A 23,109-nucleotide genomic window follows, 5' to 3' on the forward strand; every position below is an offset into this window, starting at 1 on the left:
ACATTATCTTCATTCACCAGACAACAGAACCCTTTTTTATCCTGATCTGTTCTAATAGAGATAATATACCTTTTCTGCTCTGAGGAAATTCGTGAACCAAGCCCACACCTGGGTGTGTTAACCAGGGTTAGGTCAGCTGATCTGGTGATCCATCAGAGTCTGGTCAGGTAGCTGATTACCCAGACACCTCATCAGTCTTACAGAGATCTTCGCTCGGCTCGCTGGTCCCCAAAGCTACACTGACAGCATGCTAATGCTAACAGGCTAATCACAGGCCAGTGAGGGCAAAGGGTGGCTGCCCCCCTCCAGCTCCCTCTCTTTAAATGTAATGTGAATGCGTGGCCCACCACAGTGCAGCCCTGCTCCCACCCTGCTCCCAGCCTGCTCCCACCCTGCTCCCAGCCTGCTCCCAGCTGGGTGAAGCATGGCGGTCATTAGCCCCCAAGACACATCTACTCAACACAGATAGCTGTATTCTCCTTACGACCATGTCCCCTGGCCCCCACACTAGAATAGGACCCTTACTGTGATGTTAGAGAGGTGAGGTCCTAGTACCACAGTACCCTAAAGACAATTAAGAGAACCAGTACCCCACCTTACCTCAGCTATAGGTAATGCGTCATGCTGACTGCAGTCAAAGAGCAGGTTGGGGTTTGCAGATTTGGGGTTCAGTGAGACTGGGAGTGTATAGTTAGTTGGGAGTGATTGGGTGGATTAGGCCTGTTGTTTGATGGAGATGGATGATGGTAGAGAAAATACTGTTTGGGAGAGGGAGAGAGAAGGGAGGGAGAGAGAGAGGGGGGAGGAGGGGGGGATTGATGTGAGCGTGTTGGCCGCTAAGACCCGTCATGCAGGCTGTGTTTAGGGCTGGTTGCCATGGGCACCCACAGATGTGTCCGATCTTCATCAGGCGTTGTGTAGCGGTGTCCTGAGTGCCTTTCCTGTTCATGTTTACACAACTCTCTCTGTTTCTCTCTCTCACACACACACACACACACACACACACACACACACACACACACACACACACACACACACACACACACACACACACACACACACACACACACACACATATAAATAATTCAACTCCATTTATATACAGTGCTTCTCAAACACAGCTTCCCTGCCTGATATGATTTAATGAACACCTTCCAAAAACCTGAGGAGTCCTCTCTATAAAAAAACATTTTCCAATAACCTTCTCCCATTCTCCCCAGCATGGTCCCTCTTCAGCCACCTCAGTCTTACTGTTTAAGATGGCATACGGATGTCCTAGCCAAGCTGTAACTGTCACCTAATGGACAATGTACTGCTTGAGATGTAAACATCTTATTTCCTAATGTACTATAAAAGGAACCGGACTTCAAATATGTAATATAACCCATCACTTCCCTGAGCCAACAATGTTCCTTTTCTATACTGTATGTTTATTTGAATATGAAAGTGAACTTCCTCTACTTCTTAGTCAGACTTCAAACCAGTCAAAGAAAGTAAAAACAGGCTCTATGATGAACATCTATTCTACCTGTCACGTATTGCTATGGAGCCAGGCCCTGACTTAATCTACTTACCTTCAGTCCCAAATCTCCCTATCAATAAAACATGTAGCATTTTAACTTGTCCCAGAGTGAGGGGTATGAAGAGAAGCACATACTCTCTCTTTCACACACACACACACACACACACACACACACACACACACACACACACACACACACACACACACACACACACACACACACACACACACACACACACACACACCACCCACACACACACACAGAGGGGGTGTGGTTGTTCCGTGCTCTCCTGTAAGCCCCTAATCCTTCTGTCGCCATGGCGAGCCCACGCCTCAGTAGGAGTCAGCACCGCAGACTAAACCTGGGGCTGTGAAAGTTAAACTGGTTCAAATGGATTTTAATACATTGGCCTAATAACCTGCTGTGTGTGTGTGTGTGTGTGTGTGTGTGTGTGTGTGTGTGTGTGTGTGTGTGTGTGTGTGTGTGTGTGTGTGTGTGTGTGTGTGTGTTGAATTCGACTTACCACACTGGCTTATTAGCCTGGCTGGTTCATGCTGTGTCATAATGGTCCTAGATCATTCTACATACACAATACTCTTAATGACCAATCAAATAGGGGCTAAACTGTTGTGGTTGGATGGATGTACAATACTATAGAAGTCTAAGAAAAGGCCTCCCTCTCTGTATTTCTCCTCGCTTGGCGGTAACAAATTGCACGCTAGCTACCCAAAGCTTTTCCCCAGCCAGTTGAAGCCTCAGGCCGGTCAGACTGTTGCTTTACTACCCATAGTACAGGGCGAGAAGGGACAAGGCCATTCGTTCGTTGTGTGTAGCCGTTGGCATGGTGCTGTGTCGTTAGGACCACAGCCAACATATCCTGCTGGAATTTCCTGTCTGAATGGCGCCCCCTCCTCCATCTCTCCTTCTTCCCTTGCTCCCTCCCTCCCTCATCCCCCTCTCCCCTAGCTCACTCCCTCATTCTCTTTCGGAGAGAGAGACAGAAAGAAAAGCTGTTTTAATTACCCTGTCCAGGGCCCTCTCTCTCTCTCTGTCTATCCCCTCTCTCTCTCTCTCTCTCTCTCTCTCTCTCTCTCTCTCTGTCTATCCCCCTCTCTCTCTCTGTCTATCCCCCTCTCTCTCTCTCTCTCTTCTCTTTCTCTCCTCCTCTCTCTCGTCTATCCCCTCTCTCTCTTCTCTCCTCTCTCTCTCATCTCTCTCGTCTCTCTCTCTGTCTATCCCCCTCCTCTCTCTCTCTCGTCTCTCTCATCTTCTCTCTCGTCTCTCTCTCTCTCCTGTCTATCCCTCTCTCTCTCTCTCTTCTCTCCTCATCTGTCTATACCCCCCTCTCTCTCTCGCTGGTCTAATCCCCTCTCTCTCCTTCCTTCGTCTCTCTCTCTCTCTCTCTCTCCTCCTGTCTATCCCCTCCTCTCCTCTCTCTCCTCCTCTCTCTCTGTCTATCCCCCTCTCTCTCTCTCGTCTCTCATCTCCTCTCTTCTCTCTCTCTCTCGTCTCTCTCTCTCTCTCTCTCTCTCTCTCTAGTCTATCCCCTCCCTCTCTCTCTCTCTCTCTCTCTCTCTCTCTCTCTCTGTCTATCCCCTCTCTCTTCTCTCTCTCTCTCTCTCTCTGTCTATCCCCCTCTCTCTCTCTCTCTCTCTCTCCTCTGTCTATCCCCCTCTCTCTCTCTCTCTCTGTCTATCCCCCTCTCTCTCTCTCTCTGTCTATCCCCCCTCTCTCTCTATCCCCCTCTCTCTCTCTCTCTCTGTCTATCCCCCTCTCTCTCTCTCTCTCTCTCTCTCTCTCTCTCTCTGTCTATCCCCCTCTCTCTCTCTCTCTCTCTCTCTCTCTGTCTATCCCCCCCTCTCTCTCTCTCTCTCTCTCTCTCTCTCTCTCTCTCTCTCTCTCTCTCTCTCTCTCTCAGGATGTTATTATCACTGAGTACTTCCTTAAAGGATGAGCCCCTGGGTCTGTCCCAAATTGCACCCTATTCAGTGCACTACTTTTGACCACAGCTCTAAGGGTCCCGGTCAAAAGCAGTGCACTATATAGGGAATTGGATGCTATTTAGGATGAACCCCTCAACCCCTTCTGATCTGATCTTGGCTGCTGCGTTGGGACATGAAAAGCGAATGTTTTCCCTTCGCTCGGAAACCTCGTACACTCAAATACACACACACACACACACACCAGTGCCCTTTGTTAATGTGGAACACCTGTCTTTGTCTTTAGGGTGAGATCAAACCCGGCTTAAGACCAAAACAAAAAGAAACGAGAATGGGGTTGTTTCTCACCCGCTCTCTGACAGGATGTTTGGCACTTCTGAGAACATTATTATGGGGGTTGGGAAGCAATATTATTAAAGACATTTAAGCAAACATGTTATGATGATGGAACATCTAAAAGGATAGAGAGCAGACAGACATGTATATATGTACCTGAACACAAACACAGTTAACGCAGCTCAAGAAGCACGTTCCCATGAGGTGGGTGGATCGACTCCAATCCGAGATCCATACACAGATAAAAGCAAGGAGGTTTTGAAGTGACACTTTCAGCCGTGTCCTGCCAGATGAGAGTGAGAGTGTCAGGGTGCCAAAGGCTGGGGCAATGTGTCCCTACATTGCTGCACACCCAGAGGACAGCTGACAGTCCAGTGCCTGTGGACCCTCCCCTGTAACATATACAGTGGGGCAAAAAAGTATTTATTCAGCCACCAATTGTGCAAGTTCTCCCACTTAAAAAGATGAGAGAGGCCTGTAATTTTCATCATAGGTACACTTTTTTTTTCTTCTGTCAACTATGACAGACAAAATGAGGGAAAAAAATCCAGAAAATCAAATTGTAGGATTTTTCATGAATTTATTAGCAAATTATGGTGGAAAATAAGTATTTGGTCACCTACAAACAAGCAAGATTTCTGGCTCTCACAGACCTGTAATTTCTTCTTTAAGAGGCTCCTCTGTCCTCTACTCGTTACCTGTATTAATGGCACCTGTTTGAACTTGTTATCAGTATAAAAGACACCGGTCCACAACCTCAAACAGTCACACTCCAGACTCCACTATGGCCAAGACCAAAGAGCTGTCAAAGGACACCAGAAACAAAATTGTAGACCTGCACCAGGCTGGGAAGACTGAATCTGCAATAGGTAAGCAGCTTGGTTTGAAGAAATAAACTGTGGGAGCAATTATTAGGAAATGGAAGACATACAAGGCCACTGATAATCTCCCTCGATCTGGGCCTCCACGCAAGATCTCACCCCGTGGGGTCAAAATGATCACAAGAACGGCGAGCAAAAATCCCAGAACCACACGGGGGGACATAGTGAATGACCTGCAGAGAGCTGGGACCAAAGTAACAAAGCCTACCATCAGTAACACACTACGCCGCCAGGGACTCAAATCCTGCAGTGGCAGACGTGTCCCCCTGCTTAAGCCAGTACATGTCCAGGCCCGTCAGAAGTTTGCTAGAGAGCATGTGGATGATCCAGAAGAAGATTGGGAGAATGTCATATGGTCAGATGAAACCAAAATATAACTTTTTGGTAAAAACTCAACTCGTTGTGTTTGGAGGACAAAGAATGCTGAGTTGTATCCAAAGAACACCATACCTACTGTGAAGCATGGGGGTGGAAACATCATGCTTTGGGGGTGTTTTTCTGCAAAGGGACCAGGACGACTGATCCGTGTAAAGGAAAGAATGAATGGGGCCATGTATCGTGAGATTTTGAGTGAAAACCTCCTTCCATCAGCAAGGGCATTGAAGATGAAACGTGGCTGCGTCTTTCAGCATGACAATGATCCCAAACACACCGCCCGGGCAACGAAGTAGTGGCTTCGTAAGAAGCATTTCAAGGTCCTGGAGTGGCCTAGCCAGTCTCCAGATCTCAACCCCATAGAAAATCTTTGGATGGAGTTGAAAGTCCGTGTTGCCCAGCAACAGCCCCAAAACATCACTGCTCTAGAGGAGATCTGCATGGAGGAATGGGCCAATAAAAGCAGCAACAGTGTGTGAAAACCTTGTGAAGACTTACAGAAAACGTTTGACCTCTGTCATTGCCAACAAAGGGTATGTAACAAAGTATTGAGATAAACTTTTGTTATTGACCAAATACTTATTTTCCACCATAATTTGCAAATAAATAAATAAAAAATCCTACAATGTGATTTTCTGGATTTTTTTCCCTCATTTTGTCTGTCATAGTTGAAGTATACCTATGATGAAAATTACAGGCCTCTCTCATCTTTTTAAGTGGGAGAACTTGCACAATTGGTGGTTGACTAAATACTTTTTTGCCCCACTGTATCTACCCTCTGTACCTTCCTCTTGTAGTCCTTGTGGCCCAGGAAACTATGCTGCTGTCTCGGTGATGGAACAGGCCTGCTCAGCCTTTCCCTTCAGATCTGGACAGCCCGTCTCTCTATGGGGGTCCTTATTTTATTTAGTGAGATAAAAGTTGTGCCTGTCTGCTTTCTTGTTTTCAAGTTAGGGTAAGCCTACTCCAGCAGGCTCTGAGCACCACTGACATCCCCTTGACCCAGACCCAGACCCAGACCACCCCACTCTACCTTCTTTAGCAGCCCACTCTCCCTGCCTTGCAACAGGCATTATTGTGAGCCAGGAGACACATTTGGATAAAAGTTGGAACTTCTCTCAACGCTAATCCCCCCATTAAAGTTTTTGAAGGGGGGCTTTTTGTACCGTCTTTGTTGCCTCTAACATACAAGTTGACTTGAGAATGTGTGTCTTCTCTTACACACAAAAGGAAGAGAGGCTCGTTGGCAGACATCGAACGGTGTAGAACATTACAGAGACTGAGGTTCTCTAGGATTCTAGAGAGGTGGAGCGGAGCACGAGGGAGGGATGTTCAGTTACATTGACTTGATGTCATGATAAACACTTGTAAACAATTCTATGTAAGTCAATCATTTCTAACAACAATCACAGTTGTTGGGACAGTGCATACCTCAAACCATGCATTTTAATGTCACAATAACCCACCAATAAGGGTACTGTACAATAAAGACAATCATGACAAGAATGAGTTCAATCACGTCTAAGTTCCAGTAATGTCTTGCTTTGTGTTTGCAAAGAAAAACACTGAAACGTTCCTGTTTGGCCTCCAGGCAGAGTTGAGTTACAGTGGCATGTTTTCTTAGACATGACTTCAGGAGTCTTTGTGCAGTAATGACGCTAAGTACATCTCAAACAGAGAGGTGCCAAGGAAGGAGCCATCAGGCTCAGAGGAAAGTTTCCCGACCTGTCTTTAGACACCACCGCTCGGAGGCAAGCTCTGTGGTGGGCTTAGCCTCAGTCCTTTTCCTACCCGATGAGCTATAAGGCCACAACAATCGCTGTCTTTTGCCTCAGTTTGTGTTCTGATCGTGGGCTGAGCTTTGTAGTTTGGCGGCTGTCAATCAAAGTGACAGGGGACTCTGTTGGGCTTCAGTGGCTTTAGCGATGACCCAGGAATGTGGACTCATGCAGGTAGAACTTCTCCTTAAAATCACACACACACACATTGGCTACTCCCCTACTTCCTTCCTCCCCCTATCCCCCTCACAGAAGGAGATAATGATCTGTGCCACCTCTGACCCCCAGGTCATCTCTGACTCACTGGAGCGCATGATGCTGCCCAAAGAATCTTAATACAGAGATCCCAGAGATCAACCAGCCAACCCAAGTGAGCTGACCTGGCCTCCTCCTTCTCCTTCTTCTCTTTCTCCTTCTCCTCACTGCAATGCACACACACACTAGCTTGTATTCAGTACAAAAGACTCAGATGCTTTTACTTACGTAAACCAGTGCCATTGTTGGGGTGGGATGTTGTGCTGAATATCCACGCTTTGATTTTATTCTGCATACATTTAAAAGGGATGATGTTAAAGGAGGAAAAACTGAACTGGTTATAATAAGAAAGTGTTTAATGGGAGCAGAGCACTTCTGCTGTACTGTAACTTCATACAGAGAGCTAGAGGGAGAGGTTAGAGAGGCTTAGACTGAGAGGTTGTAATCATCACACTAATTAATGAAGGTCTGTTGTTTTTAACAAGACGTTCCCCGAGCCATGAACCTTTTTATGGCAGGAAATTGTTGATTTGTGCATTTTGAGTATTTCACATAAAAAAACACACTCATGGTGAAATAGCTCTGTTTCGCCCCCATTACAGATAGAGAGCTATTAATGGACACAAAGTACCCAGACTACACTGTCTGTAACTTAAGGTTTCAATTACTGGGGTATTATGGGAATTGTAAATATTACAGTTACACCCCATGCTAAGGAGGTAAGGATGGAGCAGGAGCACAGCATCCTTAGCTCAGCCTGATCACTAGAAATATGCTTTCTTTTCTGACGTTTGAAAGGGCTAGAGAAAGTCAATATATGCCTTCCTTGGCAACCCCCCCCCAAAACCATGCGTGTAGAGTAATAACCACTGCTAGTTTGTAGGATAATAACCACTGCTAGTTTGTAGGATAATAATCACTGCTAGTTTGTAGGATAATAACCACTGCTAGTTTGTAGGATAATAACAACTACTAGCTTGAAGGATAATAACCACTGCTAGTTTGTAGAGTAATAACCACTGCTACTTTGTAGAGTAATAACCACTGCTACTTTGTAGGATAATAACCACTGCTAGTTTGTAGGATAATAACCACTGCTAGTTTATAGGATAATAACTACTGCTAGTTTGTAGGATAATAACCACTGCTAGTGTGTAGAGTAATAACCACTGCTAGTTTGTAGGATAATAACCACTGCTAGTTTGTAGGATAATAACTACTGCTAGTGTGTAGAGTAATAACCACTGCTAGTTTGTAGGATAATAACTACTGCTAGTTTGTAGGATAATAACCACTGCTAGTTTGTAGGATAATAACCACTGCTAGTTTGTAGGATAATAACTACTGCTAGTTTGTAGGATAATAACAACTACTAGCTTGTAGGATAATAACCACTGCTAGTTTGTAGGATAATAACCACTGCTAGTTTGTAGGAGAATAACCACTACTAGCTCGTAGGATAATAACCAATACTAGTCTGTAGGATAATAAACACTACTAGTTTGTAGGATAATAACCACAATTAGTTTGCAGGATAATAACCAATACCAGTTTGTAGGATAAAAACCAATACTAGTTTGCAGGATAATAACCACTACTAGTCTGTAGGATAATAAACACTACTAGCTCGTAGGATAATAACCACAACTAGTTTGCAGGATAATAACCACTACCAGTTTGTAGGATAATAATGGTTTAGCTGCTGCTTATAGCCGCTGCTTGCTGCCAGTAACGTGAAGTGAGGTGAGCATCTCAAGTGTAGTGTGAGTCAGAGGTTTTCCTCTCACGACTGTTGTTCCTTGTTTATGTCCAGACTGTATCTCTCCTTCACATGGGCACCTCCACACACACACACACGCACACACACAAACCACACACGCACACATGAACACACACACATACACTAAGTTCAAAGGGCTGAATCGCAGCAGGTCTTTGTCAAAGGCCCAATGTGATCTTTCTCATCTCGCTTGTTTGAGATGTAGTAGGATTCCTCAGGACCTCTTTGATTATTTATTTAGTCTTCTTCCTGTGTGATAGGGCCAATATTTAACACGAAACTGCTCAGCCAGCTCTTTGAGGTGGTTCATGTTTGCTGCATTGTAGCTTTAGGTTTTTACCCTTTTAAATATTTCACTTGAAAGTCTTTATTGAAGTGCCCATATCTTTCTTATCTCTCCTCCCTCTCTTTCTTCTCACAGGTCCTCACCATCTCTTCCCCACGTTTCACACACCAATCCCGATCGACATGCGTCACCATGAGGGGAGGTACCATTACGAGCCACACCCCCTCCACACCATGCATGGGTAATTAAGACTAACTTATTAAGTTCAGATTCACACCACTTGTGTTGCAGAGCAGGGCAGAATGGGAGTGTTCATGACAATGGCATCTAGCTGGAACGTTGGGCCCTTGTGTCAGAGTCTATCTAGAAGATAGCGAATGAGTCAGGTGCAGGACACAGGTAAGAGTAAATAAACCACTGTATTTATTTATCCAAGAACGGAACAAAAATCCCGTTATCAAACAAGGACAAAACAGGATAGAACTCCAACACACGAAAGACAATCACACACAAACAGAAAGGGAAACCAGAGGGATAAATAAGGAACATAATTATGAGATGGGAATCAGGTGTGTAAACAGACAAAACAAAAGGAAAAGTGAAACATGGATCAGTGGCAGCTAGAAAGTCGGTGACGTCGACCGCCGAACGCCGCCCGAACAAGGAGAGGAAGTCTTTACAAGAATGTGAATGATCAGGTCAGTCATCACCCTGTTGTGATTCACCCTCGGTGATCCCTCCATCCTTCCCTGCTTTCATCCGAGCCTGAGAGAGAGATGCCTTTCCAAATGGTGAGAGAGAAAGCCAGGTCCATATCAGAGACAGATGATACTGAGAGAGAAAGCCAGGTCCATATCAGAGACAGATGATACTGAGAGAGAAAGCCAGGTCCATATCAGAGACAGATGATACTGAGAGAGAAAGCCAGGTCCATATCAGAGACAGATGATACTGAGAGAGAAAGCCAGGTCCATATCAGAGACAGATGATACTGAGAGAGAAAGCCAGGTCCATATCAGAGACAGATGATACTGAGAGAGAAAGCCAGGTCCATATCAGAGACAGATGATACTGAGAGAGAAAGCCAGGTCCATATCAGAGACAGATGATACTGAGAGAGAAAGCCAGGTCCATATCAGAGACAGATGATACTGAGAGAGAAAGCCAGGTCCATATCAGAGACAGATGATACTGAGAGAGAAAGCCAGGTCCATATCAGAGACAGATGATACTGAGAGAGAAAGCCAGGTCCATATCAGAGACAGATGATACTGAGAGAGAAAGCCAGGTCCATATCAGAGACAGATGATACTGAGAGAGAAAGCCAGGTCCATATCAGAGACAGATGATACTGAGAGAGAAAGCCAGGTCCATATCAGAGACAGATGATACTGAGAGAGAAAGCCAGGTCCATATCAGAGACAGATGATACTGAGAGAGAAAGCCAGGTCCATATCAGAGACAGATGATACTGAGAGAGAAAGCCAGGTCCATATCAGAGACAGATGATACTGAGAGAGAAAAGAAATAACCAGCCAGTTTAGCATCAACAGCATCTCCCCTCCTTACGTTTCATGGTGTGGGACTTGGAAAGCTCTGTGGTCCTCCTGGCATGGTGTGCTGCAACACTAGGGAGCAAACTGCCAGGGAAACATCCTCTTCACATTAGAGGAGATTCACAGAAAGGGATCTGTCAGACAGACAAATAGGGAGACAGGCAGAGAGGCAAGCAAGGAGGCAGGCAAGGAAGATAGAGAGACAGACAGAACTTTGGCTCAATTGTGTTTATTTTTGTCCTTCAGTCTCCAACCACACTGACATTTCTTTCCAGTCCACAACTTTTTATTTGTTGTCCGTCCCAGAAAAGGTTTAGTCTGCTTAACATTGCCAGCCTTCCTCTCCCTCCTCTGCTTAACATTGCCAGCCTTCCTCTCCCTCCTCTGCTTAACATTGCCAGCCTTCCTCTCCCTCCTCTGCTTAACATTGCCAGCCTTCCTCTCCCTCCTCTGCTTATCTTAAAAAAACACGAACAGATGGATAAAACAAATCAATAGGTTTGTGGGACTTGTCCTTCCATTTAAATTCACATATCTGATGTTGATGGTGATACAAGATTTTTTTCCTGCAGCAGAAAAGCTATTCATCACTAAACAAACCAGGAAGGAGTAGTGGGGATGAAAACCGAGTCTGTACTCCGACTGCAATGATTAACGTGATTTGATCTTGACAGTGCTCCCCTAATTCATCAAGCCCCTAATCTTCCTCCGGCTGTGCCAAAATCACCCAAATTGCGTAACATTGCTCTGTAAATTAAGTGGCGGTTTCATATGTAGGTGTTGTATCGCTTTGTTACTCGCGCTACAGTATGTCAGGGGTTCTGCTTCCTGTCTGCCTGAGCATGACGCCTCCACACTGAGACCCTTCATCACTGTTTGCATGGAACAAAAACAATAGAAAATGGTATATCATACACTACAGTTGAGGAACAATGGTAAAGTAATTCTGCTTTGAAAGTTGATAAACTTGTAACCTCACTTTTGAGAAAATGGCCCTTGAATGTTTTTGTAAACCTACAGGAGAGATATTTTTTGTCTACACCCATCCGGCTTTGTTCGTCTCTACTTTGGTCAAAAAGTAGAGTGATGGAGTGCTGACCTGACCTCCACAATCACCCGACCTCAACCCAAATGAGATGGTTTGGGATGAGTTGGACCGCAGAGTGAAGGAAAAGCAGCCAACAAGTGCTCAGCATATGTGGGAACTCCTTCAAGGCTGTTGGAAAAACATTCCAGGTGAAGCTGGTTGAGAGAATTCCAAGAGTGTGCAAAGCTGTCATCAAGGCAAAGGGTGGCTACTTAGAAGAATCTCAAATATAAAATATATTTTGATTTGTTTAACACTTTTTTGCTAACTACATGATATGTAGTATGTAGTATGATATCTATATGTGTTATTTCATAGTTTTGATGTCTTCACTATTATTCTACAATGTAGAAAATAGTAAAAACAAAGAAAAACCCTTGAATGAGTAGGTGTGTCCAAACTTTGACTGGTACTGTATAATATCTGAAAATGTAGCTAGCTAGACTATCTTACCCGTATACATGAATGGACGTTTCTCCCACTCTTTCACAGATGTCAAGGTTGCCCATTTGAATATGTAATACAACAGCCTTCTGTGTGTTCTCTTTCCAACTCCGTCTGCATATTTGCAATCAAACGCAATAATTTTTTCCATCTCCTTAGCTATCATACTTTAATTCCGAAGGGCATTCCACTGATTTCAAAACTGATTTCAACACCTTTGCAGTATCTTTCAAAAAAGACGCATTAGAAAGGTTTACCTACACAAACTGACCAGCTCATGTTATAGACAGAAGCGTGCTACATATCAGACAAATCCAAACTGATCTCTCGGCATGTCCAGCCCATCCATTATCTCTGCCAATCATGGCTCGCGGGAAGGTTACACCCTTTGTCCATGGCTAAAACAACTAGGCTCGTAATTAAATAATTTTATTTTTATTTTCAGATGGCATACATGTTTGTTATTAAGGTACATGGAAGTTCACATGTTCCAGAAGGGATTTCTGCCAAGAAATGCATTGTTATAAAAAAATAAGTTTACGTTCAAATGCCTCTCCTGTGAAGTATGGACGTGCAACAAATGCCTAGTTTCCTGAAACGAGTCACATATTATCACAATACTTTGGTGCCAATAGGATATGTATTGTGATTCTCACGATTCTACATGTATTGTGATTCGATACTGTGAATTTATTGTGATTCGATGTTCCAAACCATAATGTCTGCTGCAGAGGGACAAGAGAGAGCCATGAGAAAACAAGTTTTGATCAGTCATGGAAATAAAAGTGCTAAAAACAAATTGGCTCCCTGTTTATAAAGAAGTTGGAGAACAAGCTATGAAGGAAAATTATTGCTGTTTTGGTGCAGGTACTGATGGTGCTGATCCAACAGGTCCCAGACATGCTCAATGGGATTGAGATACGGGCTCTTCGTTGGCCATGGCAGAACACTGACATTCCTGTCTTGCAGGAAATCATGCACAGAATGAGCAGTATGGCTGGTGGCATTGTCATGCTGCAGGGTCATGTCAGGATGAGCCTGCAGGAAGGGCACCACATGAGGGAGGAGGATGTCTTCCCTGTAACGCACAGCATTGAGATTGCCTGCAATGACAACAAGGTCAGTCAGATTATGCTGGGACACATCGCCCCAGATCATGACAGACCTTCCAACTCCAAATCGATCCCGCTCTAGAGTACAGGCCTCGGTGTAACGCTCATTCCTTTAACGATGAACACAAATCCGACCATCACCCCTGGTGAGACAAAACCGCAACTCGTCAGTGTAGAGCACTTTTTGCCAGTCCTGTCTGGTCCAGCGACAGTGGGTTTGTGCCCATAGGCGACGTTGTTGCCGGTGATGTCTGATGAGGACCTGCCTTACAACAGGCCTACAAGCCCTCAGTCCAGCTTTTCTCAGCCTATTGCGGACAGTGTGAGCACTGATGGAGGGATTGTGCGCTCCTGGTGTATCTCGGGCAGTTGTTGTTGCCATCCTTTACCTGTCCCGCAGGTGTGATGTTCGGATGTACCAATCCTGTGCAGGTGTTGTTACATGTGGTCTGCCACTGCGAGAATGATCAGCTGTCCATCCTGTCTCCCTGTAGTGCTGTCTTAGGCGTCTCATAGTACGGACATTACAATTTATTGCCCTGGCCACATCTGCAGTCCTCATGCCTCCTTGCAGCATGCCTAAGGCAGATTCACGCAGATGAGCAGGGACCCTGGGCATCTTTCTTTTGGTGTTTTTCAGAGTCAGTAGAAAGGCCTCTTTAGTGTCTTAACGACCGTTCCACATGTGCATGTTCATTCATTGCATGGGAAATGCATGTTCATTGAACAAGCATGGAAAACAGTGTTTAAACCCTTTACAATGAAGGTATGTGAAGTTATTTGGAGTTTTACAAATTATTTTTGAAAGACAGGGTCCTGAAAAAGTTTATATGACTGTTCCCATTCGGGTTAATGACTCGCTTGCTCTGAGAAGGTGCTAAAGTACAGCATTTTGTTTTGAGACAGTGCTTATAATGTGCAGTGTACAGCGGATTATGGCAATGTGGAAATGGGCATCCTCTGTGTGAACCCACAAGTCTGGTAAGAGGGAAGACAAGTCTGTTAGAAGGGGTTACTAATTAGTATCTCAAATCCAGCCTTCTGTTCCCAGAACCTCAACGGCAACACAACAAGAGGCAAAGAAAAACAGATCCCCACTCATTCCAGACCAGCAGGACAGCTATTTATTATGTTTGATAGAGTGAGGCAGTAAATTGCAGCATTGAGCTGAGGAGGATTCTGCCCCAAGGTTTTGTGTGGTGGAGCTGTGGAGCTGTAGCCTGCGCCACCCTTTTACACAAACAGATGTGGTCCAGTTTACCAGGCAATCAGTCTGGGCTTGGAATGTGTTGATTAAATGGATTTTACAGATCAGCCATTTGTTTTTGTCTTTGTTTGGTTAGCGTGCTGTTCCCGAGTGTGCTGATTGGTTAGCGTGCTGTTCCCGAGTGTGCTGATTGGTTAGCGTTAGAAGGGAGGCCGATCCTGAGCATGCTGATTGTGGAAAGATGGGGTTGTTCCCAAGCGTGCTGATTGGGTGCATTTTGTTGGTTGAAGTCTTCACTCTGGTTATGGGAGGATTTAACAGTTCCTGTGAATTATTGTAAGGAATGAATTCATGAAAGGACAGAGGCAGCCATCGGTCAAATTAAAGGCTGTTGCAAATGAACGGCTTAAAAATGTCAAGATTTATCTGATGCCCTTTAAATAATTTGCACTTGGTTTGAAGGACTGCAGAAGTCACCAAGTTGAATCAGAATAAAATATGTGTGTCTTTGCATACTAGCTACTGTCCTATGTTTCTAGGTCATCCTCATCCCGTTGTCTGCTATACAGAAAGAATAATATATCTTTCAAAGTTTGAGGCCAAATCCTCAGTATCCTGATGAAGGGTCCCAAACACAACTACAATAGGATCTCACTGCAGCCCCAGCCCCTGTGGAGTAACATGGCCTGCGTCCCAAATGGCGCCCCATCCCCTTTATAGTACAATACTTTTGACCAAAGCCCTATGGACCCTGGTCAAAATAGTGCATATAGGAAATAGGGTGCCATTTGAGATCCAGACACGGTGATTTATCTCAATGGGAGCACCTTCCCAGATGTACAGACGAGTGTCTCACGTCGTAATTTGTCCGCTGAGCCAGTAGGGAACAACATGCCAGAGAGGCAAATACTAACTTATTGGCGATTCCAGACAGCCAGGCAGAGAGAGTAGAGAGATCCACTGAAACAGGATGCCTGAATTCAAGTGTTGAGAAAGAGAGGTAAAAGGCTTCTGTCTGTCTGTCAGTCCAGACAAAGGCTTCCTTTACTACCTGTTCCCCAACCCTGGAGTTAAAGAAAATAACTAAGAGTACTTAAGAAGAGGTGTTGAATAGGTACAGGTGGCCCTCACCAGCCTCTGTCCGTCTACTGCTCTGCCCCACACCAAAAGGACCGCACAGAAATGTGCCCCCTCCCCTTTCCCATGTAGTTGACGTGCATACACAAAGGTATGCACTTACTCATAGGCTTTTGCAGCTAAAAACAAGCAGTCCCTTGTCCAAATGCACTTTTTCTCACACTAGGAATCCAACAATGGGATGACAGTGTAGCTAGCTGCAAGCTTGTAATCATCTAGTGAAGCAAACAACTATTACCTGAATTGGAAATGTAATGTAGTTTGTGTGCCCTCGCTTTCTTGAATCATTCTCTCCCCCTTCTACTCATCTGTGGTGAACTTATCATTAGGCAGAAGAGGCATTTGCCTCAGGCCTCACATCATTAAGGGACATAATACAAAAAATTATACTGGTTGGTAATCATTTTTTTAAATGTAATTTATCTGCTGTAACTAAGACATGTCTGTGGAAACATCTTGTCAGAAAGAGGGTGTTTTAACAAGACTATAGTAGCTGTCAGAGAGGTCTCCTTTTTGTTGTCCCCTGACAGGCCGAGGTAGTACATTTCACCTTACTATCACAGACACAAACACGCACATGGGAGTTTGCATTATTTATGTCCTGTATGTGTTAACGTGTTCTAGTATCATACTGTGACAGACAAATCATATTTTGTTGATTAGAGACGATGTGCATTGTGTTACTGGGGTATTTTGAAGCTCAGAGAAACCCATACAAAATGTTTTTTATCTGAAATGTTTCCCATTGAAACAAAGGAATTGAAGGACTTTAAGAAATATATACGTGTCCATTATATGTCATGTTTCCATTTGAGCTCTGATAAAATAAATAATTTTAGTCTGGGAGCCAGGGCTCCCCAATTCATTTTGAACCAGTCAGGTTAGTTGTGGTTCACCATTTTTGCACTTCCATAAGGGAGAGCATTCACAGCCTCCACAAACTTAACAATTTCAATGTCACAGTTTCAATTAGCATTCACAGCCTCCACTTGTGTACTCTGTGTGTTGATCTTCTGTGGCTGAGGTCAGGACCACAGGAGAGTCTGTCAGCTCTAAATGCTCTTTGGAGTCATCACACCACAGATCCCAGATCCCACCGCTCCACCAAATGACATTCTCCCCAGAGCACAGTGGTAACAGGAAACACTGGGGCTAAACATGAAGAACGGTGACCAACCAGTACGGTCTGTAAAAAATTGCCCAAACAGATAAGAGCGGTCTCGTGCCAGTTTTGCGAAACCCGGAGCGTCAGCAAAGCCGGACGCTAATCTCTGGAAGTCGCGCAGGGCTCTCTCTAACTCTGTGCTGTGTGTGGACGCACCAAGGGGAGGGAATCGGCGTCTGTTTCTTCTCAGTTCCCCCAGAACAGAACAGAAACCTCTTTATGGGCCGTCCATTGGAAGGGGTTGATGGCAGAAAGTTGGCCGTCAGACAAGGCTGGTTGTCTGTAGGCGTTTACTGGAAACAGAGGAAGCAACAAGGCCTGTGTTGGGTTGGGGCAGGTTGGCTCCAATACAGAGGGGTGTAAATGAGAGACTGAGGTGAATCCAGGCCTTTCCAAGAACGCTAACATCTCAGACCAACCTTTCAGACCTGCAACCAGCCTCAGACAGCCTGTCATCCCTGTGGATTTCAGTGATTTAGAGATGAGTATACCCAAATCCACAGATTTTACAGGAAGAAACCTTATCAGTATTTTAACTGTTTTTTACCTTGTGCTCTTGGCACATATCAGAATTTACTATCCTTGAGATACAGAACTATGTGTTTTAAATCCAAAGTCCTAGTTGTATCTAATATGAATTATTATCATTATAACTAATGGATGTTAAAACATCTTTGTGTATACTAGCTTATTTATGATTTTTCAAAGCCAGAGCATTTTGGTAGTTTGTTGTATGTTGCCTGCCTGCCCTGCAACTCATCAGTTGAGCAGACTCAAGTCTTGTACTCTGAGCCCACAACCCCACCATCCCCACTCTCTCCTATCCTCCCCCACCTCACTGTCCCACCATCCCCACTTTCCCCTATCCTCCCCCACCTCACTGTCCCACCCTCTCCCACTCTCCCCTATCCTCCCCCACCTCACTGTCCCACCCTCTCCCACTCTCCCCTATCCTCCCCCACCTCACTGTCCCACCCTCTCCCCTACCCTCCCCCACCTCACTGTCCCACTCTCCCCCACCTCACTGTCCCACCCTCTCCCACTCTCCTCTCCCACCTCACTGTCCCACCCTCTCCCACTCTCCTCCCCCACCTCACTGTCCCAACCTCTCCCACTCTCTCCTATCCTCCCCCACCTCACTGTCCCACCCTCTCCCACTCTCCCCTATCCTCCCCCACCTCACTGTCCCACCCTCTCCCACTCCCCCACTCTCCTCCCCCACCTCACTGTCCCTCTCTCCCCTATCCTCCCCCACCTCACTGTCCCACCCTCTCCCACTCTCCTCCCCCAACTCACTGTCCCACCCTCTCCCACTCTCCTCCCCCACCTCACTGTCCCACCCTCCCCCACTCTCCCTTATCCTCGCCCACCCTCTCCCCTATCTTCCCCCACCTCACTGTCCCACCCTCTCCCCTATCTTCCCCCACCTCACTGTCCCATCCTCTCCCACTCTCCCCCACCTCATTAGTGGTCATTTCCTCCTGCTTGGAAAGTGACTGCAGACTAATGAAGTGTGAGGACGTGGTACTGCTTTGTTTAAAAACTACTCCTGACACATCGACTCCTCAGTTAGGAGGAGCAGCCTGCATGTCTCAATAACAACAGACAGACCGTGGAGGGGTGTGGATGAATTGCAGCATAAAAATTTGTGTCTTTTGGCTTCTAGCAAAATACATTCTAGTCTCTAGGCTTCTACCTTTCACTGTTGTTTTTGCGAGAGGATAGAGTTGAACAAGTTCTTCATCTGAATGTAAGTACAGTAGCCTACAGAGCTCTTGAGTGGTGTCCGGCAGTCTTTCTTCCTCAGAGATGTGGCAGTCACTCCCTGTTTCCAGGTGCTCTACTGTCTGGCCCACCACACATTATGGTTTCAATTCGACCCATTTGAAAATGTAATGGCACAACAACCAGATTCATAGGAGGAGTAGCATGCCACTACAAAGAACTAGCTTTGCCAAAGACATTTCAAAGAACTGTGCCAGCGGTCAGCAGACAGACTGTACTGTATTCATTGTTCAGTTCTGGCTTCAGTGGGCAGCTATCAAGAGTTACAGCAACCTGGCTGTGTTTCTACAAGCAGACTTGCTAGTTAACAAATGGCAAATATATATCCCACTGACGGTGACCTGTGGGCTATATTACCTCTGACTCCACTTCAATCATTGTATCTTGTTTTATTAATATGCTAGCTTGAAGGTGGCTGGTGAGATGCCTCCGTTTTACAGTAACATCCGGAGAATATAAAATGTTGTATCTTGTTTTATTAATATGCTAGCTTGAAGGTGGCTGGTGAGATGCCTCCGTTTTACAGTAACATCCGGAGAATATGTTGTCTTGTAAAAGCGTTAAGTACCAATATGAGAGACACCTTGGCTGAGCCCACCAAAACAGTAGGCTTTTTCATAGGAGTCTAAGACCCTCAGTCTCAACTTTTTCACTGCCTGAAGCCTTACTCTGAGTAGCGGTAAAAGAGGGGATCCCTGTGACACATCGGGAATAGGGAGAAAGAACAGTAGTAGAGGAACTGGTTTCAGGGACAGACCTGACTGGTACCCACACATAAACCACAAAAATCGAGTTTTACTTCACAGTTTCGCATTACTCTTTCAAGGTCTTCACTTTAAACAACAATGTGCTTGTCGATGGTCGATGGTCTCTTTCACTCTCTATTTCTGTCATTAACTAATTCTCCACCTCTTTTCTCTCTCGCCAGACCTCAAGGCCTAGCCAGCAGCCCAGTCATCTCAGACTGCATCTCTCTGATCCGTCTGTCCCCTCAGGCAGCAGGGACGGGGGAGTCCCCCTTCAGCCCCCCTCACCCCTACATCAACCCCCACATGGAGCACTACCTCCGCTCCATGCACAGCAGCCCTACCCTATCCATGATCTCAGCTGCCCGTGGACTCAGCCCCGCAGAAGGTGAGAGATACACACACAGACACGCATGCAATGTCCTGGCAGTTATAGGGGATCTTACTACAAGAGAGCATTAAAACAAATGAAAAATGTAAAAAGTCCAGATAAAACTACATTTTCTATGTCAAATCACAGCCCATATCTGTCAGATTAGAAATTATATTTATACAAATGCTAACGATAAGGCAGAAATATAGTTGGTTGATTTACAAACATATTTGTTTCAGCATGAAGGTGAGATGAGAGGAGCAGACTGCATTTGAGGCACATAAGAATAATATATAAGACAAACGTCTTGCACAAAAGATCTCCCAGAACACACCTGGGTATATGTTGTTAAGTTGTTTACACACTACATTACCCACCATACTGTGATAATTAGTCTAACACCTAATACACTCTGATACATTAAAACATTCTCCTTTCATCCTCTCATGTAATGGGATGTGTATGATGTATATAGTGTGTGTTTGCATGTGTGTACGTGTGTCCGTCCTTGAGTGTGTGTGAGAGAGTGAGAGTGCATGTGTACACATGCACACAATAGAATGTGTGTATAAGTGTGTGAACGAATGTTTGGGTATCGGAAACCATGGAAATTAGCAAAGACAAACAAAGCCCATTTCCTTCCCCTGTACGGAGTTCATATGATGACAGGCCTGTCCTCACAAACCTCTTATGACAACAGGTTGAAGAGACTAGAGAGAGCCGCCTGAGAGGCTAAAAAGCTGAGCAATAGAGCCGCCTGAGAGGATAAAAGGTTATCCACTACCCTCCACCATCTTTAGTGTGTCTGTCCTATCCACTACCCTCCACCATCTTTAGTGTGTCTGTCCTATCCACTACCCTCCACCATCTTTAGTGTCTGTCCTATCCACTACACTCCACCATCTTTAGTGTCTGTCCTATCCACTACACTCCACCATCTTTAGTGTGTCTGTCCTATCCACTACCCTCCACCATCTTTAGTGTGTCTGTCCTATCCACTACCCTCCACCATCTTTAGTGTGTCTGTCCTATCCACTACCCTCCACCATCTTTAGTGTGTCTGTCCTATCCACTACCCTCCACCATCTTTAGTGTGTCTGTCCTATCCACTACCCTCCACCATCTTTAGTGTGTCTGTCCTATCCACTACCCTCCACCATCTTTAGTGTGTCTGTCCTATCCACTACCCTCCACCATCTTTAGTGTGTCTGTCCTATCCACTACCCTCCACCATCTTTAGTGTGTCTGTCCTATCCACTACCCTCCACCATCTTTAGTGTGTCTGTCCTATCCACTACCCTCCACCATCTTTAGTGTGTCTGTCCTATCCACTACCCTCCACCATCTTTAGTGTGTCTGTCCTATCCACTACCCTCCACCATCTTTAGTGTGTCTGTCCTATCCACTACCCTCCACCATCTTTAGTGTGTCTGTCCTATCCACTACCCTCCATCATCTTTAGTGTGTCTGTCCTATCCACTACCCTCCACCATCTTTAGTGTGTCTGTCCTATCCACTACCCTCCATCATCTTTAGTGTGTCTGTCCTATCCACTACCCTCCACCATCTTTAGTGTGTCTGTCCTATCCACTACCCTCCACCATCTTTAGTGTGTCTGTCCTATCCACTACCCTCCATCATCTTTAGTGTGTCTGTCCTATCCACTACACTCCACCATCTTTAGTGTCTGTCCTATCCACTACCCTCCACCATCTTTAGTGTCTGTCCTATCCACTACCCTCCACCATCTTTAATGTGTCTGTCCTATCCACTACCCTCCACCATCTTTAATGTGTCTGTCCTATCCACTACCCTCCACCATCTTTAATGTGTCTGTCCTATCCACTACCCTCCACCATCTTTAATGTGTCTGTCCTATCCACTACCCTCCACCATCTTTAGTGTCTGTCCTATCCACTACCCTCCACCATCTTTAGTGTCTGTCCTATCCACTACACTCCACCATCTTTAGTGTGTCTGTCGTATCCACTACACCACCATCTTTAGTGTGTCTGTCGTATCCACTACCCTCCACCATCTTTAGTGTGTCTGTCCTATCCACTACCCTCCACCATCTTTAGTGTGTCTGTCCTATCCACTACCCTCCACCATCTTTAGTGTCTGTCCTATCCACTACACTCCACCATCTTTAGTGTGTCTGTCCTATCCACTACCCTCCACCATCTTTAGTGTGTCTGTCCTATCCACTACCCTCCACCATCTTTAGTGTGTCTGTCCTATCCACTACCCTCCACCATCTTTAGTGTGTCTGTCCTATCCACTACCCTCCACCATCTTTAGTGTGTCTGTCCTATCCACTACCTCCACCATCTAATCCACTACCCTCCACCATCTTTAGTGTGTCTGTCCTATCCACTACCCTCCACCATCTTTAGTGTGTCTGTCCTATCCACTACCCTCCACCATCTTTAGTGTGTCTGTCCTATCCACTACCCTCCACCATCTTTAGTGTGTCTGTCCTATCCACTACCCTCCACCATCTTTAGTGTGTCTGTCCTATCCACTACCCTCCACCATCTTTAGTGTGTCTGTCCTATCCACTACCCTCCACCATCTTTAGTGTGTCTGTCCTATCCACTACCCTCCACCATCTTTAGTGTGTCTGTCCTATCCACTACCCTCCATCATCTTTAGTGTGTCTGTCCTATCCACTACCCTCCACCATCTTTAGTGTGTCTGTCCTATCCACTACCCTCCATCATCTTTAGTGTGTCTGTCCTATCCACTACCCTCCACCATCTTTAGTGTGTCTGTCCTATCCACTACCCTCCACCATCTTTAGTGTGTCTGTCCTATCCACTACCCTCCATCATCTTTAGTGTGTCTGTCCTATCCACTACACTCCACCATCTTTAGTGTCTGTCCTATCCACTACCCTCCACCATCTTTAGTGTCTGTCCTATCCACTACCCTCCACCATCTTTAATGTGTCTGTCCTATCCACTACCCTCCACCATCTTTAATGTGTCTGTCCTATCCACTACCCTCCACCATCTTTAATGTGTCTGTCCTATCCACTACCCTCCACCATCTTTAATGTGTCTGTCCTATCCACTACCCTCCACCATCTTTAGTGTCTGTCCTATCCACTACCCTCCACCATCTTTAGTGTCTGTCCTATCCACTACACTCCACCATCTTTAGTGTGTCTGTCGTATCCACTACACCACCATCTTTAGTGTGTCTGTCGTATCCACTACCCTCCACCATCTTTAGTGTGTCTGTCCTATCCACTACCCTCCACCATCTTTAGTGTGTCTGTCCTATCCACTACCCTCCACCATCTTTAGTGTGTCTGTCCTATCCACTACCCTCCACCATC

The 23,109-nt window shown here is 45.5% G+C and overlaps 1 protein-coding gene across 3 annotated transcripts in view; it reads left to right on the plus strand.

The window, feature by feature from the left end:
• Positions 1–23,109, plus strand: part of LOC109871276 (zinc finger protein GLI2) — a 114,349-nt gene that overhangs the window by 44,396 nt on the left and 46,844 nt on the right. For 2 of the 3 annotated variants that reach the window (XM_020462097.2, XM_020462098.2), the window contains 2 exons: positions 9,290–9,395; positions 19,576–19,781. In XM_020462097.2, the coding sequence (XP_020317686.1) occupies positions 9,290–9,395; positions 19,576–19,781 (312 nt within the window). Of the gene's footprint in view, positions 1–7,121; positions 7,204–9,289; positions 9,396–19,575; positions 19,782–23,109 lie in introns of all 3 variants that reach the window. The other variant, XM_031806090.1, reaches the window with a different exon arrangement.

The sequence above is a fragment of the Oncorhynchus kisutch genome, linkage group LG26 (genome assembly GCF_002021735.2).
Source record: "Oncorhynchus kisutch isolate 150728-3 linkage group LG26, Okis_V2, whole genome shotgun sequence".
In the NCBI taxonomy this organism is placed as follows: Eukaryota; Metazoa; Chordata; class Actinopteri; order Salmoniformes; family Salmonidae; genus Oncorhynchus; species Oncorhynchus kisutch.